General features: G+C 42.1%; 1 protein-coding gene across 1 annotated transcript in view; it reads left to right on the top strand.

Moving 5' to 3' along the window:
• Positions 1 to 8,900: 8,900 nt before the first annotated feature.
• GYS2 (glycogen synthase 2 (liver)) overlaps positions 8,901 to 22,681 on the top strand; it is a 46,855-nt gene continuing 33,074 nt past the window's right edge. The window contains exons 1-4 of the mRNA XM_009995422.1: positions 8,901 to 9,021; positions 17,963 to 18,144; positions 20,974 to 21,165; positions 22,018 to 22,203. Coding sequence (XP_009993724.1) covers positions 8,901 to 9,021; positions 17,963 to 18,144; positions 20,974 to 21,165; positions 22,018 to 22,203 — 681 coding nt within the window. The remainder of the gene's footprint in view (positions 9,022 to 17,962; positions 18,145 to 20,973; positions 21,166 to 22,017; positions 22,204 to 22,681) is intronic.

Genomic DNA, 22,681 nt, shown 5'->3' with positions numbered 1-22,681 from the left:
GGGAAGAAGAAAGACATTTTGCCTGAGATACAGTTTTCTCTGTGCTGTTAATTCTGTGTTTCAGACAAGAATCATGGAATTGTCAGAGTTGGAAGGGACCTCTAGAGATCATCTAGTCCAACTCCCTTGCTAAAGAAGAAAATGCAAAAGATAGAAATGCAATTATTTCCAAACACTCTGTTTATTAAGCAGCCTCCACCCACAGTAGATACTGGAAAACTCTCCTAGTATCACTTGGAGAGTATGTGTTTACCTTCAGTTCATTTTACTGAGTTTGTTTTCCTCATAGCAAATTGTTGTCCAGTAGAAGCAAATACGTATTTTTAAAATTACTTCTATGCTGGGCTGATTATGAATGCTGCAGTATTTTTTTTTTTAAAGAGGAAAGTCAGAAGAAGAAAAAAACATCTCTTTCCACATGCTTCAAGGACATTTAAAGTCAGTAGATTGCTTCTCAGACAGAAAATAAGTTAAGACCAGTCACCTTAGATCAAATGCCTTTATCCTACTGAATAGGATTTATGCTAAAGTGGTTTGTTGAATAAGGTGAAATTTCAACATGTTAAATTCCAACCTTAATGCTGATCATGGGATAACCTGTTTTTTATTAAGTCTTTACTACACTGAAAGTCCTTAGTATACTCACCTAGCTGAATGAATGGAAATGCCTCTTTCAGCACTACATCTTTGAGTTTGCAGCACAGTCTTTCAAAGCACAGAAACCTTTGTTTGCAGGCAGAGAAGTAAAATGATGCAGTCCTGGCTACTTGAGGAGATGCAGATAAGCTCTGTGAGGCTGAGCTGCCAGTCCTGGTAACGATTCCTCCAAGGTCACACCAGGTAAAAGAGATGAACTAAGGATTCATACCTAGCCTGAACTTGTTAGCATTTCTAAGCAAAACCAAACCAACAAAACCTACCCAACAAACAAAAACCACCAAAACCCCTCAATGAAACAAACAAACAGAAAAACAACCAAAAAAACCCGAAAACACAAAGAGCTCTCTTTGATGTAACAGAAAGGATGGATAATTATTATGAGAAGAGGAATAATGAGAAAAAGAGAAACTTCCAGAATATTAGACAAGTGAGACTTCAGTCTCTCTGATTACAACTTGCACTTAAGGAGAAAATTCCACAAGATACACCAACACACTGACAAGTCCCCGTGTGAATTATCATACAGACACTGTGCTGACCACAGAAAACAAAAATATATCAAAGATAAGATGTGTATTTATCTATGGCAGTCTATGTAAGTGTCTTTGTACATGAGTCTGAATTACAGGTGGGGGGGCATGGCACTGCACAGTAGAAAAGACAGGCAAAATAGTGTATTTAGTCTTGACAAGTTACAGCCATATCAGACATCAAACAGAAAAACTTGGTGTTTCTTGGAAATTGTTTGCATGTGCCTGTGTATTTATTTCCCAAAAGAACTAGTGGGGTTTTCTTCAGTGTCTGCTGCCCCACTGGAGATAAAGAAAAGAAGGCTGCTCTCTCAGAGAATGTGGGCTGTGTGTCCATCCTCTGTGAAGAGACCACTTCAGGTGCCTGGGTTGAGATGACTCAAAAAATGGGATCATTCCCAAATCTCTAGTCACATGGGAAAATGGCATATATAATTTGTAGTGTAGCTTTTATGTATTGAACAGTCTGGCCCCTCAGAGGGATACTCGGTCATCGTAGCACTTAGTTTAAACTTTAAACAGGCCAGTAGCATTCTGATGCTTATCCGAGTTGCAGGATCCAGCTTAGTGGCCAAGCTACCCTGGCATCATTTTTTAAAAAGCCTAGTCCAAAAGGATTAACATTAAACTTGCCCCTGCAGACCCAATATCTGCAGGAAGGCTAACTCTCATGCTTCTCCTCCTGGATGAAGCAGCAGAGGTCACAATGCTCTGCAGAGCTGGGAAAGTCAACCTCTCAGAGCACCTGATTCTAATGTATTTTTGTTTGGTTTGTCACAGAGTCCACTCACTCAATGCCTGTTTGGGACAAACCACCTACCAGATGTCACTGAGAAAAGTCCATTGTGTCACATCGCTCCCCAAAACTCAAAATGCTTCAGGGCCTCTTCTCCCTTCTGCACATTTCACAGAGTCACTGCACAGCCACCTTCTAGTTGAAAGGAAAATTATCCACTCATGTGAGATTTGGAGCATTTTTTGGACTTGCACAAAGCAGGGGTGAACGCCACAGCTTCATAGCTGGAATGATCTGAACTTGCTGAGTTCAGGCAGGCAATTAGGGCTGGCCCGAGAGCATTTCTGAACAACTCCCTGATATTCCCTAAATTCTGCAATGACCCTAAATGACCAACTGTTCTAGAAAACGAGCTATTCTCTCAATGAGCTATTCTCTCTGCAAACAGCTTTGTCCTCCACCAGCTTTCTGGTATGGTGCTAACAATGCCAGGGAGCTCTCAGCTGACCGCGCAGGCAGCTTCACTGCTCATGACATTTGCACAGCAGAACCAGCAGCTCAGGGAGAGCCCAGGCAGTAAACAGGTAAATGGCAGCAAAAAGGGACAGTCTAACTGATGGGGTCTGAACAGATAAGGCCTAAAGGTGGCAGGCATTGCACAAAGAGCAGTCAGCAACACCCCTAGGAGTTCATCTGCTGTCCTGAAGCATGAATTCCTTCTGCTTTCATAGGTGTTCTGCTGTGGTAGGAAAATGAAGTTATTTAGCTATTTGTCACGCCACACAAGTGCTATTATCCTCTCATCAGTAATTACAGCTCTGAACAGGCAGTTTTCTCTCTGAATCTAAATTATGCCTTTCATGGCAGCCTAAATGCCATGAATACCTGGATATTTTTTTTAGTATTTTAACAGATATATAAAAAATAGTTTGTAGTGATGATATAAACTGATGTCTATCGGTATGTGGCTTTAAGCAGCTTATAAGTATATACAATTATCCTTAATATCTTTGGAATTCAGAAAGTATCTACCAATTTGAGAGTTTCCTCAGGCAGAGACTTCTCAACAACCATTCAGCCCACAATGCAGGGGTCTGAGGCTGAATTTGAGGCTCAAGTCTTCTACCAAGACTGAAGTGCTTAACAATACATAATTTTCTAGCCTACTGTATAAGGAAAGTGAGATCAGGTTGATAAACGTGATCCATCAAAATATCTGAAAAATCAGCTTAATTGGTGGGAAGGCAGACATCCCCATCAATGGATTTTTCTGGGGTTCCCTTGGGTAGCAATTTACCACGCATATTGAAGACAGCAAAATCACAGCTATGTCTCAACTGGAGACAGAGTGGTGGGTAGCTGAGCTAATAGATGTCCCCCCCACCTCCTCAGAACAGGTCCAGTTTTTATCAGCTACTAGGACCTGGATGTAAAGCTCCCAGAAATTTTTCCCAGACACTTTTACAACAAATTTGGCTAGAGTTTGATCATACACTGAATGCCCAATGCTTTAAGAATAACTGATGACCCTCAAGATCTCAAGCAGTCTCATGCATAACTGTATGCTCCTTCTGCGTTTCTTAAGTCTTATTTATTAAGGAAAGTGTGTCCATCATAATCCAGCTCTCCCATTGGGTTTCAGACCACATGACAGCTTGGCAGCTGGTGGGCAGAGCTACCCTGATCACAAAGCCTCTTTAGAAAAGGAGGAGGATGCTGGTGAACAATCTAGACACATCACTTCAGCAGGTTTGCTTTATTATTCTAATTTTCTCTACCACTTTGGGATTTATAACGAGGTTTACTAGATTTACTGAAGGTGTACTAGATAATGAGGTTTACTAGACCCTTACTAAAGGCTGCACCCTTTTCTCTTTAGAAGGGCTAAAAACAAGTGCAGCCTGACATTTTACTGTGGTTGTATAACACAAAACTAAACCACAGAAAACAGACATGTTCTACCTTAAATTTCTGGATATTTTTTTTTTTTTCAATGAAGTAAAAATTAGAGGGGTTTGTGTGTTGTTTTTTTTTCTGAAATATTTCTAGGGAGGTTTATTATTGCACCTAAATTGCAAAGGTAATAAACAGTGAGGCCTTCCAGTGGGGTCAAAAAGACACCTACATCACATGGAGATCAAAGGAACACCTTTAAAAGTCAGGTAACTGAAGACAGGAAATTCCACAATGAAGTTCAAAAGGGGAAAAGAAGGGAACAAAATCCTGGGGTGAAGAGAGAAAAAAACAACAACAAACCATAATCATACTGCTTTTTTTTAAGTCAACAGCATCCTCAGCAAACAAATGCCTGTAATGTGTCCCTTTAGAAGAGTGGGTATTATTTGTAGGGGTACAAAATAAAGCTCAGTCTCTAGCTCTAATTTCTTTAAGTTTCTTCAGAAGGGTTGTACTAGCCTTGGCAGCCCCTACTGCTAAGTACTAAGAGCTCGTTTTATGAAGGATCCTGTATTTGCTGCTCTTTTCCTCTCTTCCCTGTGTCTCTCAGCCTGAGGCAAAGGCTTTTTTTTTCCAGATGGATTATCCCCCACTTTTCTGATTGTGTTGTGATTCTGTTTCCACAGGCTTCATAAAACTAAGGTTTGTCACGAACTATGATTTAGTGAGAGGGGTAAACGAACTTTTTGGCCAAACAAAACAATACAGACACTGAAGAGCGCGTGTTAATTCCACCAGTGCCACCTACTGCTCTGTTGCTATAGTACAGTGTGCTTATCAGTAATTTCTACAAACCATCGTAGCTTCTTCCCCCCCCGTAAAATTTGACTCAATGTGTATGAGCATTTTTAACATCTATATCTTATTTTCTCCCCTACAGTTAACGCAGGCAAAGCTTGCAACCGCAGTTATCTTTAGAACAAGCCAGACCTAGACAGTTATGTCATCATGAACTCCCACACATTCACAGTGTTTCCTCCCCTAACTTTCTCACTTGTAGCCAGGGAGGCTGAAGTTGATTCTCCAACAAGACAAAAAAAAAAAGCTTGTCTGAAGTGGTTCTTCTGGAGAGACTGTGGCGTGAAGATCACGTTCCGTGACTCACTTCCTGGGGTGACGTGCTGAGTTAGTGTTTGCAGAAAACTTTACCCAAAGAGTCAGAGTTAGATCCAAGTGTGCAGGGAAGATAACATCCTGCCAGGTAAACATTTCAAAAGGAGTTTGAGGTAAGGCAGAATGCATGGCTATGTCCTAGCGTTAGTATCTCCAGAGAACTGGAGGAAATTGAGGAAAAACAATACATACTTTGTATGATTTGTATGATCCTTCAGACTCAACCTTATTATTGTCCAGTATCTTTCTAAGTGACATCATTTCACTTCCATGGGCTGAAAAAAATGTGGTGGGATAACAGATGATGTCTGGCAGAATTGAGTCACATTGAATAATGCATTACCAGAGGGCATTTGTATACTTTGGTGCTAAAAGCAATACGGGAACATGGACAGGCCAGACTCAAAATCAGTTTCACTATTTTCTAGATTTCTGGAAAATATTTTCATCAATGCTGTATATTAAAACCTACTAATTTGGGTAGGTTTCCATCTTCCCACTGCAGCAGTTGCCCTCTGTTTCACTAAAAGGGAACAAAATATACAATCATAGTCACGTTTTTCTGTCTCCATAACAAAAAAAATTACACGTTTGAGTGTTAGAATGTCCCTTTCACCACTTGCACTTCAGATGGAGGATATCTAGTGCCTACTCTTCCATTACCTCCTGCTCTTGGTGACTGCCTCTCCACTGATAGCACTAAGTTTGCCTGTTCTTACTGTCAGGCTATAGTTTTTCTCCCAGAGAGCTCATTTTGCTTTGATAGACAGCTCCAGGCACTACCTCCTTTACAGCAGTAAGCATGGACACCTCCACGTGCATCACAGAGATCCCACACTTAATCTTGGCAGGCCATTAATATAATTAACAGAGTCTTTGCCCTCTAGCAATTAAGAGCATTTGCAGGGATGAAAGTTTTTGTACTGTCTGTTGAATCTAACCTTTAATATGCTTTTCCCTCACTATTAACAAAAGAGCAGGAATCCAGGATGGCATTGTGTGTGTAAAAAAGCTCCTTTAAGACACGCAGATTGGATAAAGTCAGATGTACTTTGAATATGAAGGAGTACTAATATTCACAGGGCTATTGAGCACTTCTTATCAGGTCAGAAACTCTTAAAAAAAAATAATCCATGAGTATTACCTGCAACAGATCAGCTGCAGGAGCTGACCAGGGTCATGCAGTGGTGGTGTTGGCAGTGCTTGTGAAACTGATTTTGTGGTATCTGATGGTTCTTTCAAACCCATTCTCTAAGGTTTGAGGGGTTCTATCATGTTCCGCCAAATTCCAAAATCAAAATAAGTATCCTCTTAAAACAAAAGCTGTTGGGAATATCCCGACACCCAAAACCTGAAAACCACGACTATATACAGAGCTTAAAGACTTTATTATTTCAGCTTCAGTTCATTGTTCTGGACGTGCCTGCCTGTGTTTTAGGCTTGGCAATGCTTAGGGACGGGTACGACAGTGAGCCAGTGCCGCAGTTCAGCTGGCATCGCTGCTATAGGGAGCCCTTGGCAGCCCTGGAGAGGCCATTCGTGTGGGCACCTTGACTTCAGCACCTTGAATGAGGTTCCAAGGTTTGCAGAGGACAGCAAGACCCAGCCAGCAGCAACAATGGGGCCCACACGCCTGCAAACCCATTTGCTTTCCCTCCGGGAATGGGGATGAGGCCCCACATGGCGGCGACTGAGGGGCCGGGCCCGCAGGCCCTGCGCTGTGAAGCTGGGCCTGCAGCCCCAGCCGGGGGGGCAGATGGGGGGCTTACTGCCCCTTTGCAATGTCAGGCCTTGCAGTGAACCCCTTGGCACAGGGGTGACAGAGATTTGGGTGGGCTTGCAGGCTGCTTTGCTGTTTACCTTCCTCACCTGACACCTGAAATGGCCTTTGCGAGGCCAGTGGCTTCCAGCCACTAAGTTTCCAGGAAGAATGTGGCTTTGGCAAATCCAGTGCTTAAGAAAAGAGGAGAGCCTTAAAATATTACTGTTTGGGGTTTTTTTGCCTGTTTATTTATTTTTATTTTTATTTTAAGCAACACAGTTGCTGACCTATAGGATGGTACAGTTTCCTACCGAGTCCAGGTAGTAAAAGCTACAGCTGCTCCAAAAATAATGACTCCCAACCACACTTTTCATAAACTGGTAAACAGGGCAACTTAAACCACTGGTACAAAAATACACCCAGCCAATAAGCCCATGAATCCTTCCCTGGCCAGGCCGTGATGCCTTCTAGTTAACCTAGCAGGGAAACCTCTTTCTCTCGATGCGCAGCACATCCTGGGAGAGAAGTGCCACAAGGCAGCAGAGCCCCCCTGCCAGCCCCACTGGCTGGACAGGCAAGGCAACATTTGCTTTTGCTTTTGCCATTTCTCCCCCTGCTGTGCTGCTGCATCCCCTCTAGCCAGGCTCTTTGCTGACACAGCTGTAGTTCCTACCTTGGCAAATAAAGTTCTCTGCATCCTTAGGTTAGTTGGGTGAGCTGTACCCACCAGCTCAGGGATGGGTCTGACTGCCCTAAGTGCAGAGGGGGCATGGGAAGCCTAAGTGGAAGAGCAAATTTTCTGGGGAATAGTTAACCATTAAGGTAGGCTTCTATCTAAGAGACTTAAGCAGATGGGCTGCCTGTCTCCTAAGGATTGGACTTGCTTTGTCTTCAGTGAACTCAGCCTTTCCCTCTGTGCCACTATGTAGTCCCTGCCTGCCGGTTTTTCCCCAGGGTGCCAGCAATGCCCTGGATCTTACCTGGAGATGTGTTCATGGCTGGGATTTTGGGCAGGTTGTGCTCTAAGCTCAGAATTGGATTTAATTTACACAGCTGTCCCAGAAGCACTGGCTTATCAGCCAGACGTGTTAAGCACATAAGCATCTTCCAAGCAGGCAGCTGCTCTGTGGAGCTTTTGCAAATCTCAGGTTGTGAGTTAGGGACTAATGTCTCTGCAGGTGTGTGTGCACTGCTTGCAGCATCCAAGCTCCGTGCTGGAGCAAGGCTGGACCTCCTGTTCCCTAACTTACTACTCACTAGTTTCCCTGGGCAGAGGACATGGGACCAAAGGCCAGGAAAGTGCTGTGGAATCGAAAAAGAGAAGCCAGGTCAGAAAATCAGGGACCAGGACTGTGAGAAGGGTCAAAGTCCATGCCAAAGAAGATATAGAGCCTTTGCAGCTCTGTTTGTAAAAGCTCTCAGGTGCTGCAGGAGAGCAGGATGAAGCCAACAGCTTGTGCAGAGCCCTGGGAACACAGGTGGAGTTAATTGTGGGGGAAGGGTGTGAGGTAAACTAGTGCTTACAGACCAGTGAACTGAACAAGAATGGGTAAAGTATTTTAACCTGGCAAGTCATCTAAGAGACATCATGTAGAATGAGTCTACTAACCCAGTTGGTAAGGGGCCAGCAGCTAGAGAAAGTCCATGGGTGTTAAGGGGAGGGCGTATCTCAAGGGGAGGACTCAGGGGCTGGACTCAAATCAGGTGGTGAACTCAAAGTGTCCTCCTTGCTGGAGTTTGCTCGGGGCAGTGCTGAATTTACAACTGCTGAGTTTCGGTTGGCCCTGAGGTGGGAGATACTCCGTGCTGCTGCTGCTGACAACCTCAAAACCGTTTTTTACCTCTCTCTAAGAGAAGAAAAAGTGTCCTGGCCCCAAAACAGTCAAGACCTTTCTCAGGTCGTTCTTAGATTCTTACCTCAACCGGCAGCTGCTTCTCAAGCCCTGAGGATTTCATTGAGCCAATTTAATGCTGGTGGTCAGACAGTTTAAACCCATTAGCTCTCAGCTATCTGAATAATTTTCTTCTTGGAGCCCAGCACACCAGCAGACTGCTCTAACCAGACCTGCGGAGAACTGCCTCGTTCGCTGGACGTTTGCTGCTCGCTGTGGCCGGCGTGGTGAGCGTTCAAGGGCTGAAGATCATGCCACTGGCTAGATCGCTGTCCATGACTTCTCTTAATGGGCTTCCTCAGTGGGAGGATGAAGACCTACCAGTGGAGGATTTGTTGCTCTTCGAAGTTTCTTGGGAAGTTACCAACAAAGGTTTGTACAACGCTCTGAGGAGTATGTATTGCTGTTTTCACGGGAGTGGAGGGAGGCGTGAAGGGCTTGGTCAAGGAAGGTGTGAAGGGGAGACTGGGGAAAAGTGGACTGCAGAGCTGTTGTGTTGGAAGGAGTGGACGTGGCATCTATGTGGATTTATGCATGCTGGCTGAGGACTGCATCTACCTGTGCTTTTGTGGGATGAACCTATAGTTAGGATGTCTGTGTGTCTTTGTGTGTTTCACCACCAGGGATAGGTTGTCTAAACAAGTATCTAAGTGTTATTCCTGGGTGTGCAGATGTATGGATATGTAGATGTTGCTTTGTACGTGTTTGTTTTACCTTCCATGCAAATTCACCTGGGAATGTAACGCATGAAAATAAGCTGTAAAACAGACATCAGTTTCAGGGTACTTTAGCAGTCTCCTTCAGCCTTCTAGAGAAGGTGTGGAGAAGAGGCCAAACCTGAAACAAGTATAAATTAACATAGCTGCATCAAAGCCACTGAGCAAAAACCAGAGGTCAATGACCAACAGTGTCTATGCCAGCTGAAATCCTTTTTGACTGCCCTTTGCAAACACAGGTGGTGCCAGACAGGGACTTCATGTGCTGTGCACGTGTACAGGTTGAAAATCTGTTCACTGCACACGGCTTGTCAGACAAAGTGCACACTGCTTGTTATGCAAAGATCTTTCTACTTCCTTTTCTAATTCCATCATCTCATCATCCTCTTTCAGCTACATATAATTCACCAAGGGGAAACAGGCTCCATTTTTGCTATGAAAGTGAGTTAGCGTGAGCAAATGATTGACCTAATCTGTTTCACTGTCCTGGCAGACAAATAGGTTAGTCAAGAGAGGGGATCTGTAATCTGTTAAAATCTTAACTCTAAAGGGGAAATGTGTCTAAGAGGAACAGTCCAAGCTCAGGTTTAGCTGTATGGTGAAACTGGAACTCCTATTGTGTAGTAGCTTCTGGTATTCAATCTGCACTACTGTGCAATCCGCCTTTCTCTTTCTAGGGTGGTGAGAAGTATTATTATACAGCAGTAGTACAGAGTAGCTTTTGCACTTTGAATTCCTGTGGGCTTTGGTAGCTTCAGTCAAGCTTTTTGAGGAACTTTACCAGTATCAGTACTATGAGCATGCAACACTTAGTTTTGCAGTGTGAGTGGTAAATAAGACACCAGCAAGCAGATGGCAGCAGAAATCTAGCAAAGTCAGGTGTTCTTGTTAACATCTCTGAACTGCATAGCATATACATTTTTCTGAATCATCTGGATCCACTGGTTACTGATATCATACAATAAGTTTGTGCAAAACCCCTTTCATAAGTCTACTTCAGCTTATTTTTCTGGTAAATTCTTGATAATTAAGGGGTTTTATTTCTGTATCTTCCAGGCAATTGAATATTTAAGTCACATGGTGAGATACTGTTCCCTGGTGACCTAACTTTTGTAAACAGTTCTTGGAAAAAGTTAAGGCCCTGTATGTCCTAGGAGAGAGTAGCCAGCAAAATACAGGGAGAGCCATCACAGGAGACACATAGGCTTAGGACATAATAGCTTACATTGTACTTTTCCTGCCTCCTTTAGCAGAAGGAAGAACTGTTGATTTGACTAAGCAGGCTGACCCCTCGTTATGTATTGTGAGAGGATCTTCATGTGCCAGGCTGCCCATGGGGAGATGGCATTTACTGGGTTTTTCTGGAGCAGGAGAGGGTGCTGGATGGTACTGAGATGCAGCTGTAGGGAAGGCCAAATCAGTTGCATTAATTCAGTGCCCAGAGATCTACAAGTATCTATTATTTCCAAAGTCTCATCACTTCTTAGCAGCTGGCGTGGTTGCCATGATGGAGGTTTCTCTCTCTTTTTTCTTTTTTTTTTTTTTTTTCCTTTAAGTCTAAATAATTTTAATCTATGCTCTGGCAATCTGACATATCTCTTGGAAAGCACCAGCAACTATTCTTCCTCTTTGTCTCTGTCTGCAGCAGGGAAAGAGAAGGTAGCTGAAGGAGAGAATGAAACATTCTCATTTGCCAGTGTCAGTCTCCCTATGAAGAGGAACTTGCCACCAAACCCGAGCACAATATTGAAATCATCTTGCATTGAAAGTCCCCTACCAAATAAAAGAAAAATGTAGTTTGTTTTGCAAGATTTTCCTCACTTTATTTGACTCTTCACTGGTGGGCAAGACCCACACGTTGTGTTTCTGTAGCAGAAAGGGAAAAATGCAGGCAGACAAGGGCATCAGTGCACTGCAGTGCCATATTATCTGTTAGCAATCTTGGGGCAGCTCAGCTTTTTTCACCCTTCCCCTTCTCTCCTGGCCATCATGCTCCAGTAAAGCCAGATCTAGTCATCTATCTGTGCAAGCTGGAAAGGAAAACTGATTTTCTTTCCCTCATAACATGAAGACCTTTAAAGACTTAAAGGACGGGAGCACAAACCAAGTGGCTACAAGCTATGTAGATCTTGTGGCTGAAGCCCTGCAGGTAGGAATTGTCAACAGGGAGCAGCTAAAGGCCATTGCAGGAGTAATGGCAGCAATCCTGGATATTTTTCCCACTGAAAATTTTAATATTTAATCTGAGTATTGGGGAGAAGTCTAATTCTGCAAGTCACAATGACAGTCAGCAGTAGTTTAGTGGGTTTTCTGATACGTTAATGACAAGGGCTGAGAATGTCCAAGATCTGGTCTGTGCTCTATAAAGATGTCTTTAAAATCATTCCAAGTAATATTTAGATTAGTATCTCCTGCTGTAATACTAACAGCTTTTGGATAGAAAATAGAAGAATGCTTAAAGATGCTGGGCAAACTGCCAGGCTGTATCATTAGTCAGCTGCGAATAGATTAGCTCAAGAGTCAATGGCAGATGAATCTTAAATATTTTTTTCCATCCCTATTGGAATGAAGATTGCTAAAAACAACCCTTTGTTTAGTTCTCCCTGGAGCAGAGCTTTATGTACGGTTTCTCTGGTGAAAATCCACACTCTTGGAAATTAAACCCTGAATGTACTGAAGTCAGTGCAACCAACATTTCACCCCCTCTCCATTAAACATCCTTCTGTGATGAAAATTTATTCAGAGAAAGTGTATGGTGTAATCTGTGACGCACCTGAACTGACACACCTTGGGAAGTGGGGATGTGCTGGCATCAACTTGGCATAAGCACAGCATCAGGGCCCTGTGCATTTCTAGAGTGGAGTGGTATGTCAACATCAAATCAATGTTAAATGAAATCTTGTGCATTGGAGGTGATGCACACAGAAGTAGCTTCTGTATCATAGGCAACTGTCAGAAACCTCACTATTTCAGTATCATTTCAGAAGACATTTGGAATGCCAAAATTTCACAGAACTTAGATATAGTCTCTCTTCTGATGAGTCCTGGCCACAAATGCAGCCAAAAAAATGACATTTAAAACATCTGCTATCTGAAGATGCTGGGTTTTGTTTCCACCTGGTGTGTTTTACAACCTTACTCTAAAAATGTCTCCAAATACCTCAACAGGCAATCAATAAATGAAATTCCAACCAAACATTAGGAAAAAAACCCCAACAAAACAGTTCAAGACCAGTTTTACCCCATCTCTATGGAGCAGAGATTCATTTTGAGGGGAAGGGGTGGAAGGATAGTTGGTGTAGCTGGTGATCATGGTAGTGAATTTAATGCAACTCCTGAATTTGGGGTCCCACTGCTCTCTTGGTTTCCATGGCAGCTGTGGTCCTCCAAAAAGCTTTAGTGTTTCCAGAGTGGCCCAGTCAGGCCATAGCAAAGAAGCTGAAGGCACTCCCAGGAGTGCCTAAATCCTCTGTCTCTGTGTAGCAAAGGTGTGTGGGGAAGAGCTCTTGCACCAGTCAGTGACAGTCTCCACCTACCTATGTCTCATTTGCATAGCTGTGCTTTCTGTCTCTCTCCTTCCTTTTTGGTTGTTGCTGCTGCTTCCTTCTGCAACACGGACGGGGTGGGAGAGCCAGTAAAATTAATGGCATCTCTGGTAGTTTTGAGGTGTTACGGCAATTCCATGCTCGAAGGATTGCACCTCCAGAAGGCTCATATTGTCAGCACAATTCCTAGCTTATCCTGGAAGTTGTGGATCCTTCCTCATCAGGTGACAAGAAGCATTGGCAATGCACCATTCTGTATAGCTACTTGTAGCAAAAAGGCCACATTCTACATACTAGATCTGCTACAAAAATCTCCAGTTGCATAGTTAGATCTCTGCTTTTGCCTAATGTTGTCCTCTCTAGTGGTGTGGTTTTGGGAGACTGTTCTTGATTCACAGACTTTTCACTTCATATTAGTGGGCCAAAAGCTGGACATGAGCCACCAGTGTGCAATTGCAGCCCAGAGAGCAACTGCATCCTGGGCTGTATCAAAAGAAGTGTGGCCAGCAGGGCCAGGGAGGTGATTCTGCCCCTCTGCTCTGCCCTGGTGAGACCCCACCTGGAATGATGTGTACAGCTCTGATGCCCCCAGCACAAGAAAGATGTGGACCTCTTGGAACGTGTCCATGAGAATGATCCGAGGGCTGGAGCATCTCTCTTCTGAAGACAGGCTAAGGGAGCTAGGCTTGTTCAGCCTGGAGAAGAGAAGGCTCTGGGGGGACCTCATCGTGGCCTTCCAGTACCTGAAGGAGCTACAGGAAAGCTGGGGAGGGGCTTTTTACAGGGTCCTGTAACAAGAGGTAATGGTTTTAAACTGAAAGAGGAGAGATTTAGGTTAGAGATCAGGAGGAAATTACTTAGTATAAGGGTGGTGAGACACTGGAACAGGCTGCCCAGAGATGTTGTGGAAGCTCCATCCCTGGAAGTGTTCAAGGGCAGGTTGGATGGGGCTCTGAGCAACCTGGTCTGGTGGGAGGTGGAACTTGATGATCTTTAAGGTTCCTTTCAACTCTAACCATTCTGTGATTTATTTAGATAGTTCTGATGTCTGTCCTGGAGGACTTTAACTGCTGCTTAGATTTTAAATACCAAAAGAAATAATGCACCAGGACATGAAAAGAGGAAAGAAGAAAATAGCTGGAGTGGTGTAGATATCTCCTTTAGACCAATTTATAGTAGTGGTAATGTCTATAAAAACAGTCAAACTTCTAAAAATATTTCTGTGAAATGTTTTCTGAGAAAAAAATTTGTTTTCATCTTCTGTTTTTTAAAGAGGTCACTAAAAAGTCCAGCTTCTCTTAAATGACCAAAATCTTTGTTTTCCAGACATTTTAGTTCACTTTTCCATGCCAGCTTCTATTTCCCTGGAAAAAGAGGAATAACGTAAAGGAAATAAATGGGGGAAATTATTTGTTGTTGATTTCTTTTCTAACTTGATTTTCTTTATTCTGGTGTAAAACTTAAAAATACATTAAAAAGTACATTTTTCTCTCAAGAACTTTTAACAATTATTAAAACTTAATGTACATGAATAAAGCATTTTGGTGGAGATCAGAAAACTAAGCTATCCAGATTTTACAGCTAATTCCCCATGTTTGTGATGATCCAAACCAATTATCTGGGTCTAATATCTCCTGATTCTCTATCTATTTCTAATTTTATCTTTTATTGTTAGTTTAAAAACCTGTTTCAAAGTACAAAACGTTAGAGGTTGCATTAAAAAACTTGCAACATCATGGGATTTGGGTACCTCCCTGTAGTTTGGAAAGGTTTTCTGTTTATAATATGACCTCAAACTATCATACTAGAGAATAATAAGGGATTTACCAAATTGAGAATTCTGTTAGGCTTGAAATGAATATGTAAACCCTTACTCTGTTACTCAATGTGATATGTAATGCATTGTTTACTAGCATGGGTATTTCCAGGGAGTTCAAAGTAACTGAGCACATATAAGCTACCTCTTAATTATATGTAATGTGTTCCTTGAATTTGCTATGGAAAAGTGTTTTGGGACCAGCTAACCCAGAGCTTTGATCACAGCTAGATTCTGAAGAGTTTTCGCTAGTCTGTAAAATATACTGGGTTTTGTCCTAAGTACTTTGCATTACATTTCAAGCCAATTAGTGCCCTGTCATGATTTTTTTTAACTTGCTGTGCTACAGATTATGATGGCAGAGCACAGCATACTCTCCATTGTTTTCCTCAGAGTAGGCTTTCTATATGACTTTGGCAGGACAGACTTTGGGGCACACAGTGATCCTGATCCTTGTGAAAAGACACGCTTGGCTGTTGGCTATAAAAACCCAGTTCCAGTCTCTATTCAGCTCCTGAGCTGCAGCTTTCTTATTACCTTAAAATTAGTAGGTGTGGAAACTCTGCTACCTTGCTGATCCCAATGCCTTGTAGTGTGAAAGAGGCTGATCTCCACTCTTCTGGTAGTGAGAAAAGAGCTTTGCACCATTCTAGTCATATATAGCTAATTCATGTGAGTATCTTTCATCTTGCAAGAAGATATTTTTTCTTTTCCCAGGGTCAGCAGGTCAAAAATCTTTCCTTATTGCAAGCCCTGTATCTCTGCCAAGTAAACCCAACTAGTTTCATGACTAAGATTTCCACTAGTTCCCTTATTTATCCATGTTGGATTGTCGTGTCTTATACTCACATTAAGTATTTACCACCCCATAAGAACAGACTTGTCATTGTTACTGCATCACTGTATGGGTTGAACATTCTGACTTGTACCATATAATCAAAATTATATGTGTATCCAAACTATTCAAGTAGTCTCTGTCATCTTGTAGGAAGAGGAGGTTGGAGGGACTGTATAGTGTCACTTAACCTAAGACTTCTCTAAATCTCTGAGAAGCCATGGTAGAACATGGTGTCTATAACTTTGGAAAAAAACCTACATGTTGGTTGGTTTCTTTTCCTAGCTTTCTGGTCCTATTTAAGTGGACAAGAACACTCTTATGAATAGATTTACTTCTGTGGCTCCATGTCTATATGATGTGAAACTCTTGAACTGTGAGCTTGATTTAGGAACATATACTTGTAAGATTATATATTCTTAGGTCTTGAATTACTAGGTAGGGTAACTATTGTAATAATTCCACTTAGCAAGCTGAGAAATTAGAACTGCATTTGTTTTTCTTTGTAAAATACCTAGAATCTTAAGATATCTTGACATAAAAATAGTAGGGTTAGGGACCCTTTAAGCTTTCAAAACAAATGGGATATTTCTAAAGAGAAGGATTTTAAGTGGACAATTTCTTTCATAGGAGCACAATTAGAACCATCTCTGTTGTTCAGTTCCCGAGGGCTACAAGGCACCAGGCTTGACAGGAGATTTTCTGCAGTTGTCAGTGACACAGTTCAATTCATCTGGGAACTTAATCTCCCAGTGTGCTGAGCAACTTTAGCTGCTCTACTGTAAATGGTGGTCATTTGCTGCAGATTTTAAAGGAGAATCGGGTAACCTCTGAAGATTCTTGCTCTGTGTAGTTGGCTGCAGTGCACTAGCACCTCTGGATGCCTCAGTACCTTTTAAAAAGTAAGTCTGGAGCACATACTGTCAGTCACTGGCAACTTGCAGTGCTGATTTTTCATGCAATTTTCATGTCACTGTTGAAAGGCATAGCACAGCCTGGAGTGTTACCAAGTGTTTTCAAATTCAGTGGAGGGTGAAATTTTTAAGTAGGGACACTGATTTCCTTCCAGTTGCTTCCTTTGTTGTTTGCTTGTACCTGTTTGGCTTCATTTATCTTACCATGCTTTAAAACCCCCAGAGCTCTGCTAAACTTGTCTCTGATGTGCAGAAGCTCTCTAACTTCTGATTTGCTTTTCCCTCACCTTCCCTTCCACATGCTTGATTCAAGCATGCATGGTTGTTCTTATGAATTTCTGGTGGTGGGATGCCCACTGTCTGGCACCACGGGTCCTGTGGCAAAAGGGGCTTTGCAAGGCTGCCCAACCAATGGCTGAACTGTGGGGCTGGCTATGGAAAACTGAGGGAGAGCAGCCAAATTAATCTTGCATACCACGTGCAAGGCTAGATAGATCCATACTGATTCACCAGGGGATGTTGCTGTCGTATTCTCTTATACATCTATATTGTGTTTATTTTTAAAATGGGCAATATTTTGGTGGAAGGTGCTACAGACATTTATATTGGCCATGTAGGCTACGTTCCTTCTAACTTTAGCAGTTCTTTAGAGTGATGATGGAACATGCCACCTTTTGCCTCGAGGGTGTTGGTTTAAGACCATTTTTACAGTCAGTAGTCAATTAAATCCATCAGTCCCTCAGCTTCTCTTTCATTTGCTTTACTTGTGTGAAAAAAGCTGGTAGTACAAGCTTGGTTCTCACCCCTTGTATTTCCACACCACAAAAACTATGCTTTAAAATTATAACTGCTGAAATGAAAACCAAACAAATAAAAAAAAAAAACCCCAAACAACCCAAAACCAAAACAAACAAAAAAGCACACACACAAAACCAAGCCGAGAAGGCTGTACTTGGCATGCAGTAAAATCAAGATCAGGCATGGGAGAGTGGAATAACGAGCCCTGGGATTTGAATCCCACGATTTTAATTGAAAGATTTCAAATTCCAAAAAAGGAGGAATAACGTAAGAATGAAACTATCTATTGGTTGAACATTTGTGGTGTCACTTCAAATACCTAAATGAAATTTTTGAAATTCACAGACTAGATAAAAATAACAGGTAAGGATACAAATCATCCAAGAGGAGAAGTTGAGGGAAGCCACATGCAGTTACCCAGGAGTCAGCAAAGTGTAAAATTGTCATTTAAGACTTACACATGGTTTGCTGTCAGTGCATACTCCTAGTTTGAATGGTGAAGTTCTGATCCCATTTAAAAGACTGAACTTCTGTTTATTTGGTAGAGTTTGAGTTTTCCCTTAAAAGCTGAATATGTTAAGTGATCTAACTAGAGGTGTAGCTGAACCACCAGTGGGTTGGGGCTTATTACGGAGCTTTGTGGCCTGTGCCTCTCTCTACTTTTTGTTCTCTGTGATCTTTTTCTGCAGTGGGAGGCATTTACACTGTGATCCAGACAAAAGCCAAAATTACAGCAGATGAATGGGGCGAAAACTATTTTCTGCTCGGTCCCTATTTTGAGCACAACGTGAAGACTCAGGTGGAAGCATGTGAGTCTCCAAACCCTGCGGTTAAGAAGGCAATGGACACCATGAAAAGCCAAGGGTGTGAGGTAAATAAGATGTGCTGCTGCTTCCCAGGGCAACCAAGCTGATGCTGAGGAGATTACAGTTTTGGTTAATGCTCTTGCTGTTCCGCTTGACACAGCAGTCCCGGTCAGCGTCACAATGGGAAAGGCTCAGAATCCATGGTTAGAACAGCAGAGTCAATTCATTAAAGGTTATTTTTGAGGAAGAATGCAGTTTATCCAATTACAGGTTTTAACAGTCATTACTTAATTGGATTAATGGCTTATTTATCCAGTCTCTAAATACAGTAAGATTTTAGTAGGTATCATATGGCCTTACTTTGATGGAACCCTTACATTACATTGGTGTTCTTGTGCTGGAGAGAGAAAAATATCTCACTAGCTCACAGTTTTTCTTATGTAGAATTATTTGAATTGAAAGCCAGAAAGGGACAAACCACAAGTGTACTTAATGAAAGTACCCAACTGACAAAGAATCTGCTTCCTCAGATCAATGCAATTAGCTCTCTGTTACCTAAGAAGAGAGGTTAAACTGCAGCACAAGGAGCAAATTAATCTGTTTCCTGCAGAATTTTTAACCAGTGTTTTCTTGTGTGATCTCTGTCAAGCCTTATAGCCTTTCTGTGACTCAGCTGTTTCAACAGTAAACTAGGAATAAACTTCTTCCTATAAAGGTGGTCTGCTGAAAGGAACAGAATCTGCTGTGTTGATGGGAAAGCCACTAAGCTGCAAGCAGCTGCTGCCTTTGGACAACTATTACCTGAAAGTGTGTGGAAGATAACATGCCAAATTGGACTTCCTTTCTTGAAAGTCCTCATGAGCAATCTAGAACTCACCTTCACTCTGAGCATAGAGTCCCTCAGAGATGCTAGCTGGCAGGAGGAAGAATTGTCTGCTTGTAATGTGTGCTGAACTGATGTGAAAAACATTGAGAGGCAGCAGCAAGGAAGCATTTTTACAAGCTTCTATCTGTTGCTGAGGGGCATGAAGCACTTTAATGTGGAAATTAATAAACTACTCGGATTGCCATCAGCTGTAGCACTGGCAATGTGTTATCTCCCTTTGTAACAGCAGTTCTGCTCTTATTAGGACCTAGTGTCCTATTGCTTTTTATGTAGAACTGTATTGTCTGATGTAGCGCACTACAGCTTGGGAAAGTGTCTGCTGGGGACAACAATGTTGTGTGATGCCTGCATTGTTCAGGCTGAAGTTCAAACTAAAAGGTCTACTCTAACTGCCCTTCCTTTTTCTAATCAGTTTTTTGTAAGTAATTGATGAAGTTTTCCATGTTGCCTGTGTTGCTTACAAAGAGATCTCTCTGCAAGCTGTCTAACACTCCTTTGGCAAACTGCTAAAGACAGCTAATTGCAGTGCTATATCTATACACTTCATGCTGTTCCAGCAATACATTCAGTTTAATTATCCAACTCTGGAGTGTAACATGTGCGTTGTGTTGCTAGAGTGTTTGTATATAGCAGTAAATCTGTCCCAGGTATGTCAAGTACAGCTTTGACCTCTAACAATGACGCTCCAGCTTCCAGGAGCTGTGCTTATCCTATTAACGGTTATGTCTGGATTTTGCTTATGCATCACAATGGATCCCTTTAAACCAGGGGGTCTAGGAATGCTTCCAAAATTCTCAGGTCAAGTGTGTTCCTTGCCACAGCCTAAATCCGTATTTAGATGAAGTCTGGGTTCACAGAAACTCCCTGCTCTTTAACCTCATATTCCTGAATAAGAAACCTGGGTGGCCTGAAATAAGTACACAAGGAGTTTCCTTCACACACCTTGCCTTCATTACACACTGGATTTTTGTGCAAACAGGTCTTTCATCTCCTTTTCAAGTCTTTACCTTTCTTCAGCCCATTCTATTGTCAGGGCAGGGTTCAACCCCTGAGGTCCCACAGGTTGATGAATGAAAAGAGACAGTGGCATAAAAGATTCTTCATCATGGGATATAAACTGCACTAGCCTCCTTATATTACCTTTGACTTCTCAGTTAAATATGTCTCTCTGCTATAGCCCTTTTGATGGTAGAATTAATGTGACATAATTTGACTGTGCAGACTGGTATAATCTGTAGTGTGGGCCCAGCTGTGTTGCATTATGGCAGTTCAGCCCACTCTCCTGGTTGGGCACAGAGATTGTTTCAGTGGAGTACTAAATGCTCTTAGAGGTGTTTAACTATACCAATGCAGATTAAACAGGCAAGCAGTATTTTTAGGCTGATGTGGTTTGGGGTATTATCACACCTTCTGGTTAATCCTTCCCCTCTGCCAAAGGGCAGACTGAGGAAATGCCATGGTAGATGCAGTGCTTAGGGACATGGTTTAGTGGTGGCTTGGCAGTGCTAGGTTAATGGTTGGACTTGGTGATCTTAAAGGTCTTTTCCAACAAAAATGATGCTATGATACAGGTCCCAAGCACTTGGCCTACAAAATCTGTCACCAGCAATCTAGCATAAATGTTGGAAGATTGGTGATAAATCTGAAAGAAAGAAAATAATAATAGTTTTGAAATAAGAACTAAATGGCATAGGCACTTCAATAAGAACATAAGACTTCATCATTCAACCAAGTACCATCTTCCTAAACTTTTTTCCATTAAAATAGCATTGCAATGAAAATCTAAAGTGGGAGTCTTAAGACCAAAATGTTCTTAAAGATTGTAGTTTCCTTTTATTCCTGCAGTTAGTCCAATATTACTCTGTATTTTGCAAGGAAAACCACAGATTCTGAGTGTGTAGGACTATGATCACATATTCCGTGTGTAAAATATTTAAGATTTTATGGATTAAAACAGTTTTTATTTACTTTAGCATTTTCTGCTTATATCCTTGCCTCTTTCCCATAGGTCTTTTTTGGAAGATGGCTGATAGAGGGCAGCCCATATGTCGTACTGTTTGATATAGGATCAGCAGCTTGGAATCTGGACAAGTGGAAAGGTGAATTTTGGGATGTGAGCAACATAGGGATCCCTTTCCATGACCGAGAAGCCAACGATGCTGTGATTTTTGGATCATTAACAGCCTGGTTTTTAAAAGAGGTACAGTTTTTATACCTAGAGATTTTCAAACCTCAGTCTTGTCAGCAGGGAAAAAAGCTTTAGAATGTGGTTCCTATTCTCCAGTTTGAAAACTATGATTTTAAGGAAGATGATGCCTGACAAACATCAAATTTGCAGTTAGAATTTAAGTTCTAAAGTGGTCACTTACCTATATTTTTCCAAGAGAAGGGGGAAAGGAGGGGATGCCTTATATGAAATTTACTGTGTCTTTACAGTCACTTCCTCTCTGTTTCTTCTCAATTCTCTTTTTTGTCCCTGGATCCCTTCACGTAGGATCTCAGACTCCCTTTTTCTCTCCTACAGTGGCAGAGTTGTCTCACTCTGCTGTCTCACTCACAAACTGTCCTTGAAGCCAGTCAATCTATATCTGGGCAATTAGATACCACCTGGCACAGGAGAAAAGACAGAAATAATTAATGATGGCACTGTGACTTCACATGTCACAGTACCATGGCCTACCTGAAGAGAGGGAAATTTGTTAATCTGCAGAACCATCTGTCTGTCATAGGTGCTCATTATTTTCTTGACCAAACGATTTTCAATGGCAGAAGAGCAAGTTTAAAGAAAAAAAAAGAGTAATTTTGTTTGCCAGAGCTCCCCAACACTCTAGGAAGGATACTGCTTTGAGGCACTAGTGAGACACATGTGCTTCTTGGGATAAGGATTAGGGCTGATGGGAATCAAGAGACGTGGCCACTTAAAATGCTGCACTGCTTTGTCATAGGAAAGAAAGAAAGCACACAGAAGTAGGAATGGAAGAAAGAGGTTTCTGGGGCTGGAATGATGAGCAGGATAACACGTTTCATGTATGTTCTTTCTAATTATTTTCAGCTTTCCTGTCAGTTTGATGACAAGCCCAACATCATTGCCCACTTCCACGAGTGGCAGTCAGGAGTAGGTTTAATACTGACTCGATCTCAGAAACTTCCTGTTGCCACAATTTTTACTACCCATGCAACTCTGCTTGGGAGATACCTGTGTGCAGCCAGTATAGATTTTTACAACAACCTTGACCAGGTAAGAGACATTTTACAATTTTTTTTTTAATTATTTTTTTTTTCCTAGCTAATCAGCTCCTGGCACCTTTTCTGTGTACTGTGCTACACCATGTATTGTACCTTCTGACTTGTATGATTGCTTATGATTGACCCACAGCTGAGTGATAGGTTGTCAGTTCCAGAGCATGAGAAATGCTATTTGTAAGACCACAATGTGTCTTGGCATGAGTGCCTTTGTTTCTGTGTCATCTGATAGGTCTTAAAGCTCAGTGGAGTTTACAATACTTGTGCTACCTTCAGTGAACTTTGATTTACCAGATTTGCACTGCAGAGTACTGAAACCAATTCAGCCTCCAGCCAAGTCAGTGCCTTAGTCCAGTACACCAATACATGGAGTGATACTGGAGCAGTATGGGATTTCCAACAGAGATTCTTAAGCTGCTTTTCAGTGGTTTGGAACAGTCTTCAAAAGCAAGGGCAGAGTCATGGGCCAAGAC

Source organism: Chaetura pelagica, unplaced genomic scaffold, assembly GCF_000747805.2.
Source record: "Chaetura pelagica isolate M959 unplaced genomic scaffold, ChaPel_1.0 scaffold4, whole genome shotgun sequence".
Lineage (NCBI taxonomy): Eukaryota > Metazoa > Chordata > Aves > Apodiformes > Apodidae > Chaetura > Chaetura pelagica.
The sequence above is the reverse complement of the archived record's forward strand: the minus strand, read 5'-3'. Positions and strand labels throughout refer to the sequence as shown.